Consider the following 17,462-nt stretch of genomic DNA (forward strand, 5'->3'; position numbering starts at 1 on the left):
CAATTGCTATATTAGGTGTCTACTTCATTTAATTTTATGTGAAAACTTATTAATATCATACTTTAATGCGATTTATATTTGTTTAGTTATAGTTTGAAATTAGATGTTAGATTTGAATTTTTATTTAAATATTACTTTGATATAATATTTTATAAAAATAAATAATATACTTTTTTTTATTGAGAATCCCATCGAATGAATAGTTGATTTCAAACTAATTGAAAAATCAACAAAATATTTCTAATAGTATTGTATAAGACAAATATAATGATATTTGTATAATATGAATGTTACATTAACAAATTATAAATTTATCTTTAATACTAATTATAACAACGGCAAAAAAATAAATAAATATATTATTATGAGACGGAAGTAATATTATTTTCTACACCTAACAGTAAAAACACTTCAAACTAAAAATACAAAAACAAAACACACCTCTCTATAAATATGCTAAGCTCCATTTGAGATATCAAAGAACTCCAAAAATGGATTTCGACTTCTCATTATTCTTCATTACTGTCGTTTCCTTCTTTTTTCTAGCAAAGTTTTTTAGAGTAATTACCCGATCCATACCCGATCCGAATACGAATCTTCCTCCGGGGCCGAGGAAGCTGCCGCTGATCGGGAACTTGCACCAGCTGATCACAACTTCGAAACTTCCACACCTGTTCTTGAGTGACTTGGCCGAAAAATATGGACCGGTGATGCACCTACAGCTCGGCCAAGTTAGCACCGTCGTGATTTCCTCGCCCGAAGCCGCGAAAGAAATCATGAAGACGCATGAACTCAACTTTTTTAACAGACCGGTAACCATTGCGACCGATATTGTACTTTACAACCACTCGGATTTGGTAATGTCGCCATACGGCGAATACTGGAGACAAATGCGCAAGTTCTTCACAGTGGAGCTGTTGAGCGCGACACGAGTCCAATCATTCCGCGCTTTAAGAGAACAAGAGTTTACGAATCTGTGCGAATGGATCGCGTCTAAAGAAGGTTTGTCGATCAACTTGACAGAGAAGATCGGATTCACTACTTGTGAAATTGTAATTCAGGCGTCGCTTGGGAAAAAGAGCGACGAACTAAGAAAATTCACCGCCATAGCCAACGAGAGCGCCGAGCTAATTGGTGTTGGACTCAATCTCGCGGATTTCTATCCTTCTATCAGTTTTTTTCGACAATTCAACACGATAAAAGGCAAGGTAGAGAGGCTGCACAAAAAGGCGGATAAGATACTCGAAAAGGTTATCAACGAACACAGAGAAACAAAATCAGAGGATGAGTTGAAACAGCACGAAGATTTCGTAGACGATCTTCTGAAGTTTAATGATTCGGGAAACCAAATACAGCTAACGGACGACAATATAAAAGCCGTCTTACTGGTTTGTCGCCGAGCTTCTGAATTCATTTTTTTGGTATTCGATTTTTATTGAGTCCTTCCAATTTTCTAATCATTGTGCATATATATAGAATGTGTTTGTCGCCGGAATTGAATCATCCTCGATGACTACGGATTGGATTATGGTGGAAATGCTTAGGCGCCCGAGTGTCTATAAGAAAGCGCAAGACGAGGTAAGAATGGTTTTCAAGGACAAGGGATTTGTCGATGAGTCTTGTTTCGACGAGCTCAAGTATCTAAAGTTAGTAATAAAAGAGTCTCTAAGGATCCATACGCCGATATCCATAATGCTTCCGAGAGAAAGTATGGAGGAGTGTGAAATCTTCGGATACAAAATACCCCGAAAAACTCGAGTCTTGGTGAATGCATGGGCGATTGGAAGAGATCCCAAGTACTGGAAAGAACCTGATAGTTTTATCCCTGAGAGATTTCTTGATAATCCGGTCGACTTTAAAGTGAACAACTTCGAATACCTTCCCTTTGGCGCCGGAAGAAGGATTTGCCCCGGAATATCATTTGGCCTCGCTAATGTCGAGCATGCTTTGGCGATGCTTCTCTACCACTTCGATTGGGCTTTGCCCGACGGAATGAAACCCGAAGATTTGGACATGGCCGAAGCCGCGGGCCTTACGTTGAGAAGGAAAGAACCATTGTATGTGATTCCGAGAGTGAAGATACCTTTGTCCCGTGTGGTATGACTCGGTGGTGTCTTGTGGTGTGAGATGAACATGTGATTGTAAGATCGTGAATTTAAATTTTGTTTCACTTCACTTTACCGTGTTGTTTACAAACGGCTAAGACATTATTCAAGCAATAAATTTTCACATACTTAATAAAAAAAAATAATAAATTCAATATTGGTAAAATAAAATAAATAAATAAATAAATACAAGAATTTTTTTATGTGTATATATAATTATAGTTAAAATAAATAAATTTTATATTTAATTATTGTCACTAAATCTATATTTTTTAATAAAAGTTATAAATATTCAAAAATATAATAATTTTATATATTAAATTAAAATTATATATAAATAGACTTGTATGATAAGTTTTAAAAAATAAAAAAAATAAAAATAAACCTAAGCTATTTTAATTAATTAAATACACTTTAAAAAGCCTATTTTCACCCTAGTAGCATTTACGCCTAACTCATTAGATAGATAGATCTAACAATTAATATATCAAATAAGATTGTACTACTACATGTTTCATTCAGTTCCATTAACATTATTTTATTTTTTTTTATTTTTTCATTTCTATATCTTCAACATGTTACATTCACTTCTATTCATATAATTTTTATTTCTGTAAAGTCAAAATTAGTTATTGCTGTTCGTCAAATTTATGATTTTATGATCATAAGTTCATCCCCGAACCTGTTGCATACACATATTTGATTTACTATAGAAAATACATAAATTCATATAAACTTGTCAAATTTCAAGTCCGAACATAATAGTCTATAAATCACACTAGTCGGACAAGCCATGTTTTAAAATCAATGGGGTTAAAAACTATGACTTTGCGGTGACAAGTTTGTCGATACTTGCAATGACATTCAAAGCCAATTTATATGTTACAACTAACTTCACCTCATTCTATCAAACTATGTCGAAATCGTTGCATTTTCTGTATATCGATGTTCTTCGTCATAAACAAGATATCCGTACAACGATAGAAAAGCCTCTAACATGGCTAACAAGTCGTATCGAGCCATAGAAATCAAGCAAAATACGCGTCATTTAAAACTCATGTAGTTTGTTTTAGCTCGATGCCACACGAATGAATGAATATACGACGATTAAAACTAACATGATTCAAACACATCAAATATATCGAGAGCAAACCTCAAATTGTGTAGTCCGGTTTGGCTCTACGAATCGCAAGACCCGAGCAAGGTCAGCAACGTATAATACGATACTTATTTTAGTAGTGCTCTTGATATATCGCCCCGAACTCTGCCCTCCAAGCCTGATCGTCGTCTGCCAATGCGTCGCAATGCTCGACTTTATCTGAATCTTGTCGATATAGCGAAGGTCTTAACGCAGCCTCCGGTAATCGACTCTCTGCTAAGTACTGTTTCATTGTGATCATCTCCATCTTATGCTTTCTCTTCAGTTTCTCCATCTGCTTCTTCAACTTTTCGTTTTCTTCTTGAATCGACGAGTTCTTCCCCTGCAGAAAACTCATAAAAATGAATCGTATAAACTCGATTTCGATTGTTAATTTAAACTAGAGGCTCGGAAATTACCTCAGCCTGAGAAGCAGCTTCTTCGGCTTCTCTCAACCTTACGAGAAGTTCGCCTGCAGCGTGCACAGCTTCGGCAGTGTCCTTTAATTGGATTTTCAGACTTTGATTTTCCTTCCTCAGTAATTCCCGTTCGCGCTCTCGCTCGACTCTCAATGCCGAAAGCTCTGCCGAGAGCGCCTTTGCGAAACGAGACCCTTGCCGGCCTTTCGCGCCTGCTTTCGAAGCTGCCCTTTTCACCTCGGCGATACCTTCCATTATTGCGCGATGTTTCGCTTCCAGATCGTTGTACTTGTCCTGCAACTCCGCGTAATGCTCGATCATTCTTGCATGGTTCACAACCGATCTTTTGAGTGCGTCGTCGAGCTCTTCCGTACATTTCTTCTCTAGCGCCAGCTCCGTCTCCACCTTCTCGGCTCGCCGGCGATTGGACTCGATCTCAATTCTCAGTTCATCAGTCAGTGAAATCCAGTCGCTCTCCATTTCCATCCATTTCTGTCTTTCTTTCTCAAATTCCTCCAAACTATTAGCTTGAGAAAATGCAGAGCTTTTTCTCAGCTGGATTGATTGCGACAGCAACGATGATCGAATCTTGTCGGTCGATCTTCCCATTGTTGCATCAGTTTGGAACTGCAGTTTGTTCCTAAGAACCTCGATCTCTTTGAGAAGCTCTTCCCTGTCTTCGGGAGCAAAGGATTTCGTCGCATTAGTGCTGATACTCAAGTCCCGAATTTCCTTTACCTCACATTCCGTTTCAGAATTTTCTTCATCATTCCATGTCAAGAGCTGTAAAAGAATACACCAGAGGTAAGAACACAGATAATTTCACCATAGGCGCAGAGTATGATAGCTTGAGAGTGATTTTTCTATAAACCTTAGTTTCATTTTCGTCCTCGTTGATTGGATTCAGTGGGTGCTTCAAAAGGCCAAAGTTCGAAGAGCTGCGACATACATTCGTGCACTTGCATTTCTCTAGCTGCAGAAAGATTTAGAAGTTATCGCGGTTTAGGCTAGAACAACAATCCCATAACTCATCGTAAAATCGATTAAAATTGTCTAATACCATTTTCTTTAGATTTTCGATTTGAGTAGCTTGATCTTGGCAAACATTATTCAGCTCCTTCTCTCTCTCAACAGCCAAAACTAAGTCTTTCTCAATGCCCTGCAAAAAAAGAGACAGATCGTTAAAGAAAGAACTATATTGCGATCGTAGCATAATTGAGGTAAGAATCGTTAGCTTTTTTTAACAAACCTTTGAAGTGTTCTCGGCTCCATTGCTTGCACTGCTGCTGCCTCGACATTTCGAGCATACGAATGAGTCTAATATTTTATCTGAAGATCGTCGTCCTGCATGTGAAGTCTGGACAGAAGCATTGGCCTTTTCAGGGGATAGGCATGGCTTGAGTGCTAGATGTTCGAAAGAGAAGGAGACAGACGATCTCGCGGCATCCTTCTGGTGAGATTCGATAATCTGCAATCCTTTATGAAGACTAGCAGCCAAGGAATCAGTAGGGCCTGAGAATATTCGGCTAGATCTCAAGGAGGATGATCGAATGTTTTCCTGCCTTGTCAGATCAAGATTATTCGAAGCTTTTTCTGCGTCACCCTCGAGGTTATTCAATGTGAAAGCTGAGCTTTTCCTTGGGGAGATTTTAATTTTCGGAGACTCGGACAACTCAGGACCTGGAAGGAAGGAGGACTGATCCCTCGAAAGTTCTATGATCATCGAGTTTTTAACAGGCTCGTCAATTGATGCAACTGATTCGGACAGAGCTGCTGCCTTGCCTGAATCAATCTCGTCAGTCTCACTATCTGAGCAGCTTAAATAGTGTTCACAAGTGTACTCTGTCTCACAACCCTCTGCGGAGTATAAGACGGTGCTCTCTCCATGCTCTGCCTCGTTGGAGTTTCTTATACTGTCGATATGAAGCTTTAGCTCCTTCACGTCTTCCTCATCAATGGAAAGATTTGTTTCCGAATCATTTTCTATGCGCGGCAACATAAGTGATCGATTGAGGCTTAGTCTTAGTTGATTCAAGCTCTCGCGTGCATTCCCCTTATGGAAGAATCCTTGATGGCTGCTAAAAGAGTCGACACACGCACTCGACCTGGCTCGCATTAGTTCTTCCTGCATTCGACTAATGTCATTAGAAATGTGGCTCGGAAGAAGCTTCATCGAGTTCTTTAATATGGAAAAGCCAACAATACCTTCAACTGCCGGATTTGATCGCTCAGGTCGTTCACATCATCTTCTGTTATTTCATTCACGACAGGTTCGTTTTTCATGAGCTTCGCTCGCAGTCCGAATCTGAGAGTGCTTAAAGTTTCACTACTATTCCTGTTTGCGGAAAGGAGAAGAACAGCATTGAACAAAGATCAATATTTGCATTAGAATCTAAGTTTCGATAAATATCAAAAGAAATGGATAATACATTACATTTTGTGCGGCGAAATGGCGCATACAATCGAGAGCTTTGCATTGCCGCCGAGTGACTCCTTTAGCAGATGAGTTAGACGAGAATTTCGATAGGGAACTTCTTCGGATTTCCCTGACTGACTTCCTTCTGCAACGATGTTTACCAAGCGCCTGTATGATATGAACCCCAGTCTAAGTGTAAGTATATTGATTTGTTATGGTAACGATTACAGGTATCAAAATCCATCGGACAAGACAGTGTAAAAGCCAATAGGCCAAAACCAGATTCAAGAACATACCCAAGCTGTGATGTAGACTTCTTTATATATTTTCCTTCTCTCACATGTTGCTTGCTGGCATCGTCGAGTGTATTACCCTCGAATCCAGCAAGATCAACCAGACTGATTCTGCTTATCCTTGAACTACCAAAGCACTTTGATGATGATTCCTGAAGTACAGTATAAACAAAAAGAACAAATTTCACTGTAAGATGTACAATTTTTTTGAGATTTATAGTATATGGAAGATAATCGAGCATCGCTGGCATCCCCTACCTTGCACCAAGACTCAATTATGCATGAGAACATTATATGAGATCTCGAACTTTTTGAGTTGATTCTTGTTGTGCCCGTCTTTCTATTCGACAGCCCCTGCAGAATATAAGTGATTGCTGAGTACTCTTCAATAATGATAAAAAGAAAAACATGAATATATATATATGTGTGTGTGTGTGTGCGCGCGCGCGCTGAAACCATCCTGTGTACCTTAATCAACATTTGAGCAACATCCTCATAGCAGGTTACATACTCCTCTGTCAAATTCTCTACATAAAATCCACTCTTGACATCATCCTTTATCTACAATAATTACATCAACAACAGTTCAAACCAAGTTTCACAAATCACAATCCAAAACGTTAACATTCCCTTAAAAGGGAAGTGTAAGTGATTAACCTCCAAGTTTCGTTGAGTTGGATCAAGTAAATCACCAATTTTGTCATCATAAACCTACAACACAAGCCAATATGATTAAGGAAACAGATGGAATCATCACACATTTTCTTTAAAAAACAGGGGATTTCACCTCTAGGAACGAACAGCGGCACTGATAATTCACTTGTTTTCCATCAGAATTCCCTTGCTCCTGGATGATGATATAGAAACAGTAAATAAAACTTAAAGTAAATACCTAATTTTTTACCATGATTAGGTAAAAAGTAAAATAATAAACCTTTTGAATCTCAGAGAAGAGATTCTGAAAAATTCTTGGCACAATGCCTTGAAGACCACTGGCTGCACCCTCAACCATGGCACTTGGAGGTCCCCACATTGTGTAAGTCTTGCCACTTCCAGTCTAAAAATCATAAAAATAAACAACTTCTAAGTCAAAAAAATCTGGACTCGGAAGCCATTCTTGATGAAATTCAGATTAAGATATGAATATATGTTAACCTGTACCTGTCCATAAGCCACAATTGATGTATTATAACCAGATAGTGCATCCTTAACCACAGGGTCCCCCACTAATTGGTATACGTCTTCCTAAATTCGACAAGCACAAGAAAAATTACTAATAATTCACATTAATCTGACATATAACAGGCAAGAAATTCGAGGCTTCAAACAGAAGACATTGCTGTTCTACTTGTGGATATAATATACAATTGCATGAATGATATCGAACCTGAGTTGAATTTGTGTTCAACACCGAAGCAAAAGTGTAATTTCTGTCATCAACAGCCAGTGAATCCTTCGAAATTTTTCTCGCCAAAGTTTCCCCAATTCCAAGATCATCATCTGGCTTAATCCTCACCACGACCTATCGTCAGATTACACAGAAGCTTATCAAATTTGAATTCTGGAGCTAATCACAGTCGAAGTATCCAAACTAAGTATCCAATTTCAGAAATTGGAACAATAATCATAGTAAAACTTTACTCCGTACAGTACAAATTAAAATTAGGGTTTATCGGGTACCTTGACTGGGGGATCCTGAACTTCAGAGACCTTTTCCTGGACAATAGAGGCGGTGAGCTCTGCCGGTTGAGGATCAATTTTGGCTTTCCGTGGCGGATCTTTGGAGAATGAAATTTTGGCAGAGAGGGGAGGATCTGGAATCCGAATGTTCGGATCAACCGGAGCTACATTCTCAGCGTCAGATCTGAAATTCATGCGTCGGTTTGAATTCCCCTTCTGCTTCGATCTGGGGAGCAAACTCTTGAATGGCACCGACGCAGATATGCTTCCAAAAAATCTGCTGTTTCCAGACATTTCCGAATTGGAAATTGACATGCTTCAATTTGAAAGATAACTCACAGAGAAATGAACTGCCCACGAATTTATGAAACGAGATCTGAATGAAAGATGACAAGAAGAAGAAGAGATTGAAGTGTGTTCTTGCGTGAGAGAGAAAGAGAGACAGAGACACAGAGAGTAAATGAACAAAGTTTGATTTGAAATTTAAAACGTTGGACAATGTAACCGTTGTTGGTATGTGACCGTTGGACAGTGAGGATTGTTTGAAAATTCAAATCTAGTACCGAAATGACGAAAATGGACCTCCTTTAATTATGAAATGACGAAAAAGGACATTCTATAATTCAGCCCATTGGGCCAGTGATGTCGGCCCGCCCATTATACGGAGTCTTCTCCGATACACCAATTATAAGAACTCAGAAGCAAAAACCCTATTAGAGGCAGGATCATGACGGAAATCGAAATTGGGTGAATGTCGAGCTGAATCCTTATTTTCCGGCGAGTTACAGTGGTGGTGGATTTTCTTCCGGCGGCGGCGTAATCGTGCAGGAATGGCTAATTGATGTATTCTATATCATTCTTTATTATTTTATTTTATTTTTTTTTCTTTCCTTTTGCTGATGGCTGTAATCGGTTGCGCACAATTGTGTTGTTGAAGCGGTGAGATTCCTGAAGGAACACGTCGCAAAATATACCAAAACATATGTTTGGTTGTGTTTTATTTCTCCCTTTCTATCGCAAATGCACAGTAATTTTTTTTCTCTCAATTCTTGTCAAATATATCATGTATACATATACAAAAATTTATATATACTTGTTATAGCATTGTTATTACCGGACTAAAGGCGATAATCGAATAAAAGTATAGATGCAAGAAGAAGTTCAGGAAGAAATCTTTATTTGGGTTTGAAAAGTTCATCCTTTTCAAGTCTGACTTGTTGAAATATATTCAAGATAATGCAATAAAAGACAACAGAATGAAGCCCAATAAAAATATAAATACAAGAAAGTGTTTGTTTGTGAGTTTTAGTACAAATTATTTTACTACTCTGTTTTCCTCAACAAAAAAAACATTTTTTTTTTTACACAACTATATATTATTTTGATACCAAAATCAAATTAAAATTTTTTTAAATTTATCAAAAAAAAATTAAATGAAAAAAGTTACATATATAGTCAGTTCAAAATTTTTATTATTCTAAAATTACTAAATACAACAAAAAAATAAAATAAAATAACCCTACAATCCAAAAACCTCTCAAATCGATCGAAATAATAACCCTTCAATCCAAAAACCTCTCAAATAGATCGAAATCTCCTCTACGTAAAGCTCAAAAACCTCTCAAATTGATCGAAATCTCCTCTTCGTAAAGCTCAAAAACCTCTCAAATCGATCGAAATCTCCTCTACGTAAAGCCCAAATTTTACGATAAAAGAACTCCTAAAAACACCAATCACAAGCATCCAAAACATTCGATATACCAAATAATAATACTAATAGTATCATGCAAATAAGTTTTTTTTTTTTCCAATAAATCACACTAAGAAATCAAACAAAAGGAGATTACAAAATCCAAAAGACAGGAAAGAATACAAAACTAATCCTTATCTGTGTTTGCTTTTTTACCCAATGTAGTAAGTACAGTCTTCTTCTGTTGCACAACAAATCAAAAACCTAAACAATGGATCCAATCTTCCAAAAGTATATATATATATATATAGATATAGATATAGATATCCGGCGATCGGATTTTTTACATCTCGATCAAAATGGCAGGCGAACAAAACCAATAATGTTATGCCTAGGAATCATTCACTCATACCTCAGAAAACTTTGCGAAAACCATCGAAATTAACCTCTGCCGAGCAATTTACTTTGTGCCAGGATCCTGTAATTAGCTCTGTATGCGGGTGACGGATCTGTTTCTCTACGAGGGATCGAACAAACAAACGAACATTGATTCAGAATTTTTTGTTTCTTGTCTTTCAGTTTTCCCCGGTGTCCTCCTACCAAAGCTACTCACTCATGCAGCAATTCCTGAAGAAAAAAAAAACAAAACAAACACGAAAATAAAAACACTAGGAATAGCATAAGCTAGTTTTTAAATCACTTTTGATAATATACATCAACAATTCTCTTTTAAAAAAATATTGCATTAAATAACTATTTTTCGACTTTTTACTATTCCCCAAAACTCTAAAATACTTCCAAACCATATGTAAATGCAACCTTAGTTCTTATGGATTCGAAGTTAGATTCTTTCCAAATTGTTAAAAGGCTTGGCTCGATGGGATGGTGATCTCCTGAAAATTTTTCTTGCAAACACATTTATGTATCATAAGTGCGCACACGAGAAGATTTACGTAAATGTAACAGCAAATAAAAACAGACATAACTTATCATCAGTTAATTTGGTTCACTCATCATTGCAAAAGACTAGAAATGCAAAAACACAACTCTCCATATGCGGAAACGCTCCATACATAATAAGCTGAAAATATGGCAAAATCTTTTGAGTGTATTTACTTGTCAATTTTTCTGAATTTTATCTACTATTCAATCTCAAAATATTTTTACAAATCACATCCAACAACTATTTCACTTTCAAAAAATCAAAAAAAAAAAAGAACTTGCAAAACAAAAGGATAAAATTTCTGCAAGGGGAAACATTTAATAGGCAATGACTCGACATCGTGATAATTCAGCCTAAAGCAATGTTCTAGGAGTAGATTTATCGGATTCACACAAATAATAATTGCAAACAAAACCAAATAAGAGAGCCAAAGCAATGAATTCGAACCCATAATTGCAAACACCACCGATGAAAAGTATATTTCAATGTATTCGATTATGACATAGAATAAGAAGATTTGACAATCTATGTAAACTACATCAGCAAGGCATTTTACAGAAGGCGTAATTCACTTTAAATTCATATTCATTTCGAACAAACATCCTCGGATCACCATAATCATTGCCACTACAAGATCGTGTTATATATAAAACATGGACTAATACGATATAGAAACATTCTAAATGATTCAACCAAATGATTTCACTACGCTCCTATTGGCATTTCAACTCAATTTATAATTCTCAAGAAACAGCAACTATAAATACTTACTTTGTATCGAACCATGAGGCAACAGTAGTATAAACAGATCTAGGCAAATAAATTGGATTTGATTCTAATAAAGAGATTTTCATTTACTTGCACATCAATCATTACTTTCATTTCTAGGGAAGCTTTCGAAAAATGGATAGTCCTATAAGAATAACAAAAACATTTATTTCAAGGTGCAGAGAGTAATACCTCTATTAGATTGTCGATTTGGAAGGTCATAATCCACAGCATAATCCTCGGAATCCTTAGCAGCGACATCTTCTGAAGCCCCAAGTGCATAACCAAACGTACCAGGATTATCAAGCTCAGAAGAAGTCGAATGCCAAGTCGGATCGCCATAAACAGAGCCATTACGGTAGAGATCTCCATAAGACCCTTCATAGCTACCGGTCGAAGCAGAGAATGACGACTTTGTAGCCAAACCCGTTCCACTGTTTCGTCCGAATCCTCCTCCACCGAGAGCATAGCTATTCTCTCCACCTCTATAGCCAAGATTCGCCCCACCATAACCCGAAGAACTCACACCCATCGACGGACCACCGGGAGGCGCACCCCAAGTCGACCCATTGTTTTCAAAGACCCCGAAGCCACCACCGCTTCCCGAACCAAAGTACGAGGTTGAACTGGCATTGTTTGCCGAATTGTTGAGGCTACCGTTCCCCCAAACATTTCTCGACAAAGAGTTGAAAAAGGAATCGCCTCGGCTGCCACCGCCGGTATTGTAACCGATAGGAGTGCTGTACCTGCTCTGATTGCCGCTAAAATAAGGATTCATAACACGGCCGTAACCTAAACCGGTGTTAAAGTTAGAACCCCCACCGAACCCGGCATTCAACCCTTGTTCCATATTCATACCCATCGCGTACGACGGAGAACCGAACTGAGAATACCCGGCGCGAGCAGCAGCCAACGGACTATACCTTCCGTCCATCCGAAGACCGTACCCGCCGAGCGAGCTAATATTATACCCCTGCGGGAAGCTACTGAGTAAGGCATTGGCTCGATTAAAACCGTAACCAGTAACAGCAAGCGGGCTCCGGGCAGGCCCGGGCGATAATTCCTTCGGGACGGCTCGCTTTACTTCGACCAACTTCCCGTTTAGTTCATGAAAGGTATTGTGCAACACCCTATCGACGGCATCCTCCGAATCGTATGTGATAAACCCGAACCCTCTTGGCCTCTGTGTGTTGTGATCATACATCACTACGACGTCGGTTATGGTGCCAAACTGCTCAAAATAGCTTCTGAAGTCGCTCTCGGTGACTGTGGGCGCCAAACCTCCGACAAAAATCTTTTTAGTACGCCCGGGGCCTGGCGACCCCTGAATGCTGCTGCTGCTGCTGATGTTTCGGTTTATCAGCTGTTGATCGTCTCTTGGAACGGCTTTCTTTGCTTCCACCTGAAGATCGAAGAATTTTGTTAGAAATGCGATAATGAGTGATTCCATAAGATGCACATAGGACTGTAAGAGCTGTAGATGTAACTAAGGATGTTGAAAATTCATGAAAATATATGGCATTGTCCGAATTTAGCGATCCAGAAGTTCAAGAACTTCCGTGTATTGTTCAGAATCGTATATTTTAATAATCAAGTTGATCCAACTCAAGACCACATAGAAACAACAAATGGTTACACGTAAGACAGTAAAAGCTGTAGATCCATCGAAGGAAGTCGAAAATTCATGAAAATCTATGACACTGTTCGAATTTAGTGATCCAAAAGTTCAAGAACTTCCGCATAATGTTCAGAATAGTAGATTTTAATGAGTCAATCCAACTCAAGACCACATAGCAACAACAAATGACTCTCACATAACACAGCAAGAGCTGTAGATCTATCGAAGGACGTTTACAATTCATGAAAATAAATGACATTGTCCGAATTCAGCTAATGATTCCATAAAACACACGTACAGCAGTACGAGCTGTAGATCTATCGAAGGAAGCTGAAAATTCATGAAAAATCTACGGCATTGTCCGAATTTAGCAATCCATTAATTCAAGAACTTCCACAAAATGTTCATAATTGCAGATTTTAATTGAATGGACTTGAAAGAAAAGCATTAGCAATTGAAACTTAGTCGACAAAATCTAAATCAACTCACAGTCCGTCCATCGATCATATGCTTCTCTTTAACCACTCGTTCAGCAGCTGCAGGATCAGCAAACACTACAAACCCAAAGCCACGAGCACGGCCTGTGGTTCGATCCCTCATGATCACGGCCTCGACCACCTCCCCATAGCCCCCGAAGTACTCTTTAAGACGTTCCTCGTTCGTGTCCCACGAAATTCCCCCGATGAAGAGCTTCCCTTGATCCTTCTCCATCTTTTTTTTCCAAATCCAAACCAAAATTAACTCATAATTCAATCCAAAACCCAACCAAACTACAAAACCTGTATAATCTAAGCTTAAACATCATCTCAAACATATGAATCTGAAACCATCAAATGCCTGAATCGATTTTTAGTTTTTATTTTTTTTCAGATATGAAACAAAGCCCCAAATCCAGAGCACAACTCGAAATCGCACAGATTCAATCGAAAATGAAAATCGGAACCTAAATCTCGCAGATCCAACAACGAACGGAAATCGATGAACCGAAAAACAAACAAAATCAACATCGAGAATCTTACCTTATCCAGAAAATCAGGCAGGAAACGAGAAACGTTAACTGATCAGGAAATGCTGGATTTAATTCAAAGGTTCATCGGATCCTTGATCAATCGATCGCGATTCAATACTGGGGGACCTGGAAATAGCATAATACAGACAGATCAAAAACAGAACCCACAATCAGAACAAAAAAAAGTTCGAAGAACAACAACCAGAAAAAAAAAAATAATTTCAGTAAGAATTCCAAAATCCATTCAATTTCAACCCAACAAATCAGAAATGCGAAATTCATCTCCACCAACAAATCCATACCTTGTGGGAGAGGGAGGAATAAATACCAAACAAATTATTCAATCGAAACTAAGATCTAATGAGAGAAATTTACAAAAATGAAAACAGAGGGCTGTCCATCCTCTCTCTCTCCTTCCTCACTCCCTCTCTCTCTCTACCTCTCCCCAAAGGTCCTTCACTTGCTTTCTTTTTCCTTGGTTATTCCACTCCTTTTCTAAACCCAAAATACAAATGTATACATACATATGTGTATATCTACGTATTATATACGGATACGCGTATATGTATAATATATATGTTTGATTGTTAGGAAAAAATCTTCGGTTAAAATCTTGAGGTAGATATGGAGGTGAAGATGAACTTTATTATCAAGAAATTTTTTCAATTGTAGATTAGTTAAAGTCATTACATTACTCAAATGTGCTTGGATGAAATGCTTTCAGAAATTTTTCGAAATGTATTTACTTTTAAATCTGTTTTAATATAAGTGGTTGGGTTTAGATTGCTGATATAATTTCTGCTATTTTATTCACTTGATATAATATATGTATTACACAATCATGTTACGGTTTTGGCTCGCCATTTAATCTGCTTTAATATAAGTCGTAGAGTTTAGATTGCTGATATAATTTTTGTTATCTTATTCACTTAATATAATATATGTATTACACATTCATTTTACTGTTGTGGCTCGTCGTTGAATCTGCTTTAATATAAGTGTAAGTGTTAAAATTACAGATATAATTTTGTCAATCTTATTCACTTAATATAACGTGTAGTAATACACATTGACGTTGTTGTTGTTGTTGCTCGTCGTTGGATCTGCTTTAGTATAAGTGGAACATTTGAGATTGAAGATGTATTTTTGTCATTTTATCAACTCGATATAATATTTGTATTGTATATTTACGTTACTATTGTTGCTTGTTGTTGAATCTGCTTTAATATAAGTTGAATAGTTAATATGAAGAGTTAATTTGTGTCATCGTATAATCTAAATATAATGTGTTAGATGTTCATGCTGCTATTGTTGACTGTTGGATATGCTTTAATATAAGTCGAATGATTAACATTTGAGATATATTATGTCAATTGTATTAATTCAATATAATGTATATTACACACTTATGTTACTATTGTTGTTAGTCGTTGGATCTCTTTGATATAAATTGAATTATTGAAATTAAAGATATACTTTTCGCCAAAATTGTATTAATTCAATATAATGTTTGTTACAAACTCATGTTACTACGGTTACTAATAGTTGGATCTGCTTTCGTATAAGCCGAATGATTTAGATTTAAGATATATTTTTGTCAATTGTATTAACTCGATATAATGTGTATTACATATTCACGTTACTATTATTGCTAGTTATTGGATCTGTTTTAATATAAGTTGAATGGTTGAGATTGAAGATACATTTAAATCGTTGTATTAACTTAATATAAATTGTATATTAACTTAGTATTAACTTAATTTTTTTTAGTATAAATTAAAATAGTTGGATCTGTTTTAATATGTATTTTTGTCATTTTATTCACGCGGAATAATATATTTATTACATGTTGATGTTATTATCATTGTTATATATTAGATTTGGTTATATATATATTGAATGGTTTGGACTATAGATATAATTTTGCCATCTTATTACATGGATATACTATATATATTATATGTTGACCTTTGATTGTTGCTAGTTATAGATATTCTTCATAACTTGAACCGTTGGGGTTGTATATGTCATTTTGCGATCGTATTTACTCGATATAAATATTAATTATTACATTGTTGACTTGTTATTGTTTCTAGCGATGGAACTATCTTAATATAAATTGAAATGTCTGGATTGTAGATATAATTTTACCATCTTATTTGCTCGACATAATATATTTACTATTTGTTTATATTACTATTGTTGCTAGCATTGGATATGCTTTAATATAGTAAATTGAACGGTTGGCAATTATATATGTAATTGTGTCATCATATTCACTAGATATAAAGTTTATATTACATATTGACATTACTCTTGTCGCTAGAGTTGGATCTATTTTAATTTTATACATTGAAAGGTAAGAATTGTAAACGTACCTACACCATCTTATTCAGTCGATATAATATATCTAATATATGTTGACGTTACTAATGGTGCTCGTTGGATATGCGACTCTAATATAAATTGGATAGATGGGATTGTAGGAGTTTGTTTAAATAATATTTTAATGTAATATTTTGTAAAAAAAATTATATATTTTTATTAAAAATTGTAATATTTTGTTTTTTTGTTTGAAATAAAAAAAAAAACCCTATGTATATTTTTGTCATCATATTTACTAGATACTCCCTCTGTCCAAAAAAGAAATATACATTTACTTTTAGCGTGGAGTTTAAGAAATAATAGTATTTTAATTATAGTGGGTAGGTAAAGTAGTGTAATGACATTTTTGCTCTTGCTTTTTGGTATAAAAAGTAATGATGTGATGTAAAATAAGAATATTTGGGGAAAAAAAGTAGGGTATTTAATGCAATGATTACTTTGTAATTGGAAGTTCCAAAATAGAAATATATATACTTTGTAACTGGATTGAGAGAGTATAATATATATCTATTACATGTTGACGTAACAGTTGTCGCTAGCGTTGGATTTACTTAAATAAATAGAAAGATAAAGATTGTTAATGTACTTTAATTTTGTCATCTTATTTACTTGATATAATGTCTATTTATTACGTAGTGATATCAATGTTATTGTTAGCCGTTGAATCTACTTACACTACAAGAAAATATCATTTCTGTAACGAGGTTTTTTCCGTCCTTAAATTCACTTTTTTCGTTACTAATGACATTAGAGACGGAATTATGGATAAAATTACGTTAGTTACGTGAACTTTAGGAATAAAATTCCGTTACAAATATGCCTTTTTTTTTGTAGTGTTAAATCCATATCGAAAGCTGAAAATGTGCGTATGCATTTTTGTCTTTTTATTTATTTGATATAATTTTTTTACTACTTTTAAAACAAACTAAATAACATTATATTTTCAAAATACAACTAACTAAACCTACCTATTATGATTTGAACATAGCTACAAAGTA

General features: G+C 36.1%; 3 protein-coding genes across 5 annotated transcripts; 1 reads left to right on the forward strand and 2 right to left on the reverse strand.

The window, feature by feature from the left end:
* The first annotated feature begins 491 nt into the window (after positions 1–491).
* On the forward strand, positions 492–2,103 carry LOC127253212 (cytochrome P450 71D10-like). Its single transcript, XM_051277660.1, has 2 exons — positions 492–1,388; positions 1,477–2,103. Exons 1-2 carry the CDS (start codon positions 492–494, stop codon positions 2,101–2,103), a joined length of 1,524 nt encoding a protein of 507 aa, XP_051133617.1.
* Positions 2,104–2,952: 849 nt separating this feature from the next.
* LOC127253445 (kinesin-like protein KIN-12F) lies at positions 2,953–8,506 on the reverse strand. The gene is made up of 16 exons (XM_051278057.1): positions 8,052–8,506; positions 7,759–7,893; positions 7,533–7,616; positions 7,306–7,428; positions 7,159–7,218; positions 7,029–7,082; positions 6,840–6,932; positions 6,630–6,725; positions 6,375–6,523; positions 6,097–6,246; positions 5,868–5,997; positions 4,912–5,787; positions 4,723–4,821; positions 4,534–4,635; positions 3,663–4,445; positions 2,953–3,586 (listed from the first exon to the last, which is right to left on the reverse strand). The coding sequence occupies exons 1-16, from the start codon at positions 8,364–8,366 to the stop codon at positions 3,338–3,340; spliced, it is 3,498 nt and encodes a 1,165-aa protein (XP_051134014.1). The 5' UTR covers positions 8,367–8,506; the 3' UTR covers positions 2,953–3,337.
* Positions 8,507–9,919: 1,413 nt separating this feature from the next.
* Positions 9,920–14,575, reverse strand: LOC127253336 (heterogeneous nuclear ribonucleoprotein 1-like). Of its 3 annotated transcripts, none has more exons than XM_051277886.1 (6): positions 14,382–14,575; positions 14,090–14,205; positions 13,560–13,781; positions 11,645–12,854; positions 10,561–10,634; positions 9,920–10,368 (listed from the first exon to the last, which is right to left on the reverse strand). In XM_051277886.1, exons 3-6 carry the CDS (start codon positions 13,779–13,781, stop codon positions 10,351–10,353), a joined length of 1,524 nt encoding a protein of 507 aa, XP_051133843.1. In that variant the 5' UTR covers positions 14,090–14,205; positions 14,382–14,575; the 3' UTR covers positions 9,920–10,350. The 3 variants fall into 3 exon arrangements, with proteins under 3 accessions (XP_051133843.1, XP_051133842.1, XP_051133844.1); XM_051277885.1 differs by having other exon boundaries at positions 10,561–10,646; XM_051277887.1 differs by lacking the exon at positions 10,561–10,634 and having other exon boundaries at positions 14,382–14,574.
* Positions 14,576–17,462: the final 2,887 nt, after the last annotated feature.

The sequence above is a fragment of the Andrographis paniculata genome, unplaced genomic scaffold (assembly GCF_009805555.1).
Source record: "Andrographis paniculata isolate CXL003 unplaced genomic scaffold, ASM980555v1 Contig50END, whole genome shotgun sequence".
Lineage (NCBI taxonomy): Eukaryota > Viridiplantae > Streptophyta > Magnoliopsida > Lamiales > Acanthaceae > Andrographis > Andrographis paniculata.

Bases quoted from the DNA above. Each gene is read 5' to 3' on its own strand.
- LOC127253212 (XM_051277660.1), top strand. From the start codon at position 492: ATGGATTTCGACTTCTCATTATTCTTCATTACTGTCGTTTCCTTCTTT. The intron at 1,389-1,476 runs GTTTGTCGCCGA...GCATATATATAG, and splicing joins ATATAAAAGCCGTCTTACTG to AATGTGTTTGTCGCCGGAAT.
- LOC127253445 (XM_051278057.1), bottom strand. From the start codon at position 8,366: ATGTCAATTTCCAATTCGGAAATGTCTGGAAACAGCAGATTTTTTGGA. The intron at 7,219-7,305 runs GTTTATTATTTT...ATCATCATCCAG, and splicing joins TCTTCTCTGAGATTCAAAAG to GAGCAAGGGAATTCTGATGG. The intron at 6,726-6,839 runs GTACACAGGATG...TATATTCTGCAG, and splicing joins TTGCTCAAATGTTGATTAAG to GGGCTGTCGAATAGAAAGAC.
- LOC127253336 (XM_051277885.1), bottom strand. From the start codon at position 13,781: ATGGAGAAGGATCAAGGGAAGCTCTTCATCGGGGGAATTTCGTGGGAC. The intron at 12,855-13,559 runs GTGAGTTGATTT...TTCGATCTTCAG, and splicing joins ATATGATCGATGGACGGACT to GTGGAAGCAAAGAAAGCCGT. The intron at 10,647-11,644 runs GTATTACTCTCT...TGTGTTTGCAAG, and splicing joins AAATCGACAATCTAATAGAG to AAAAATTTTCAGGAGATCAC.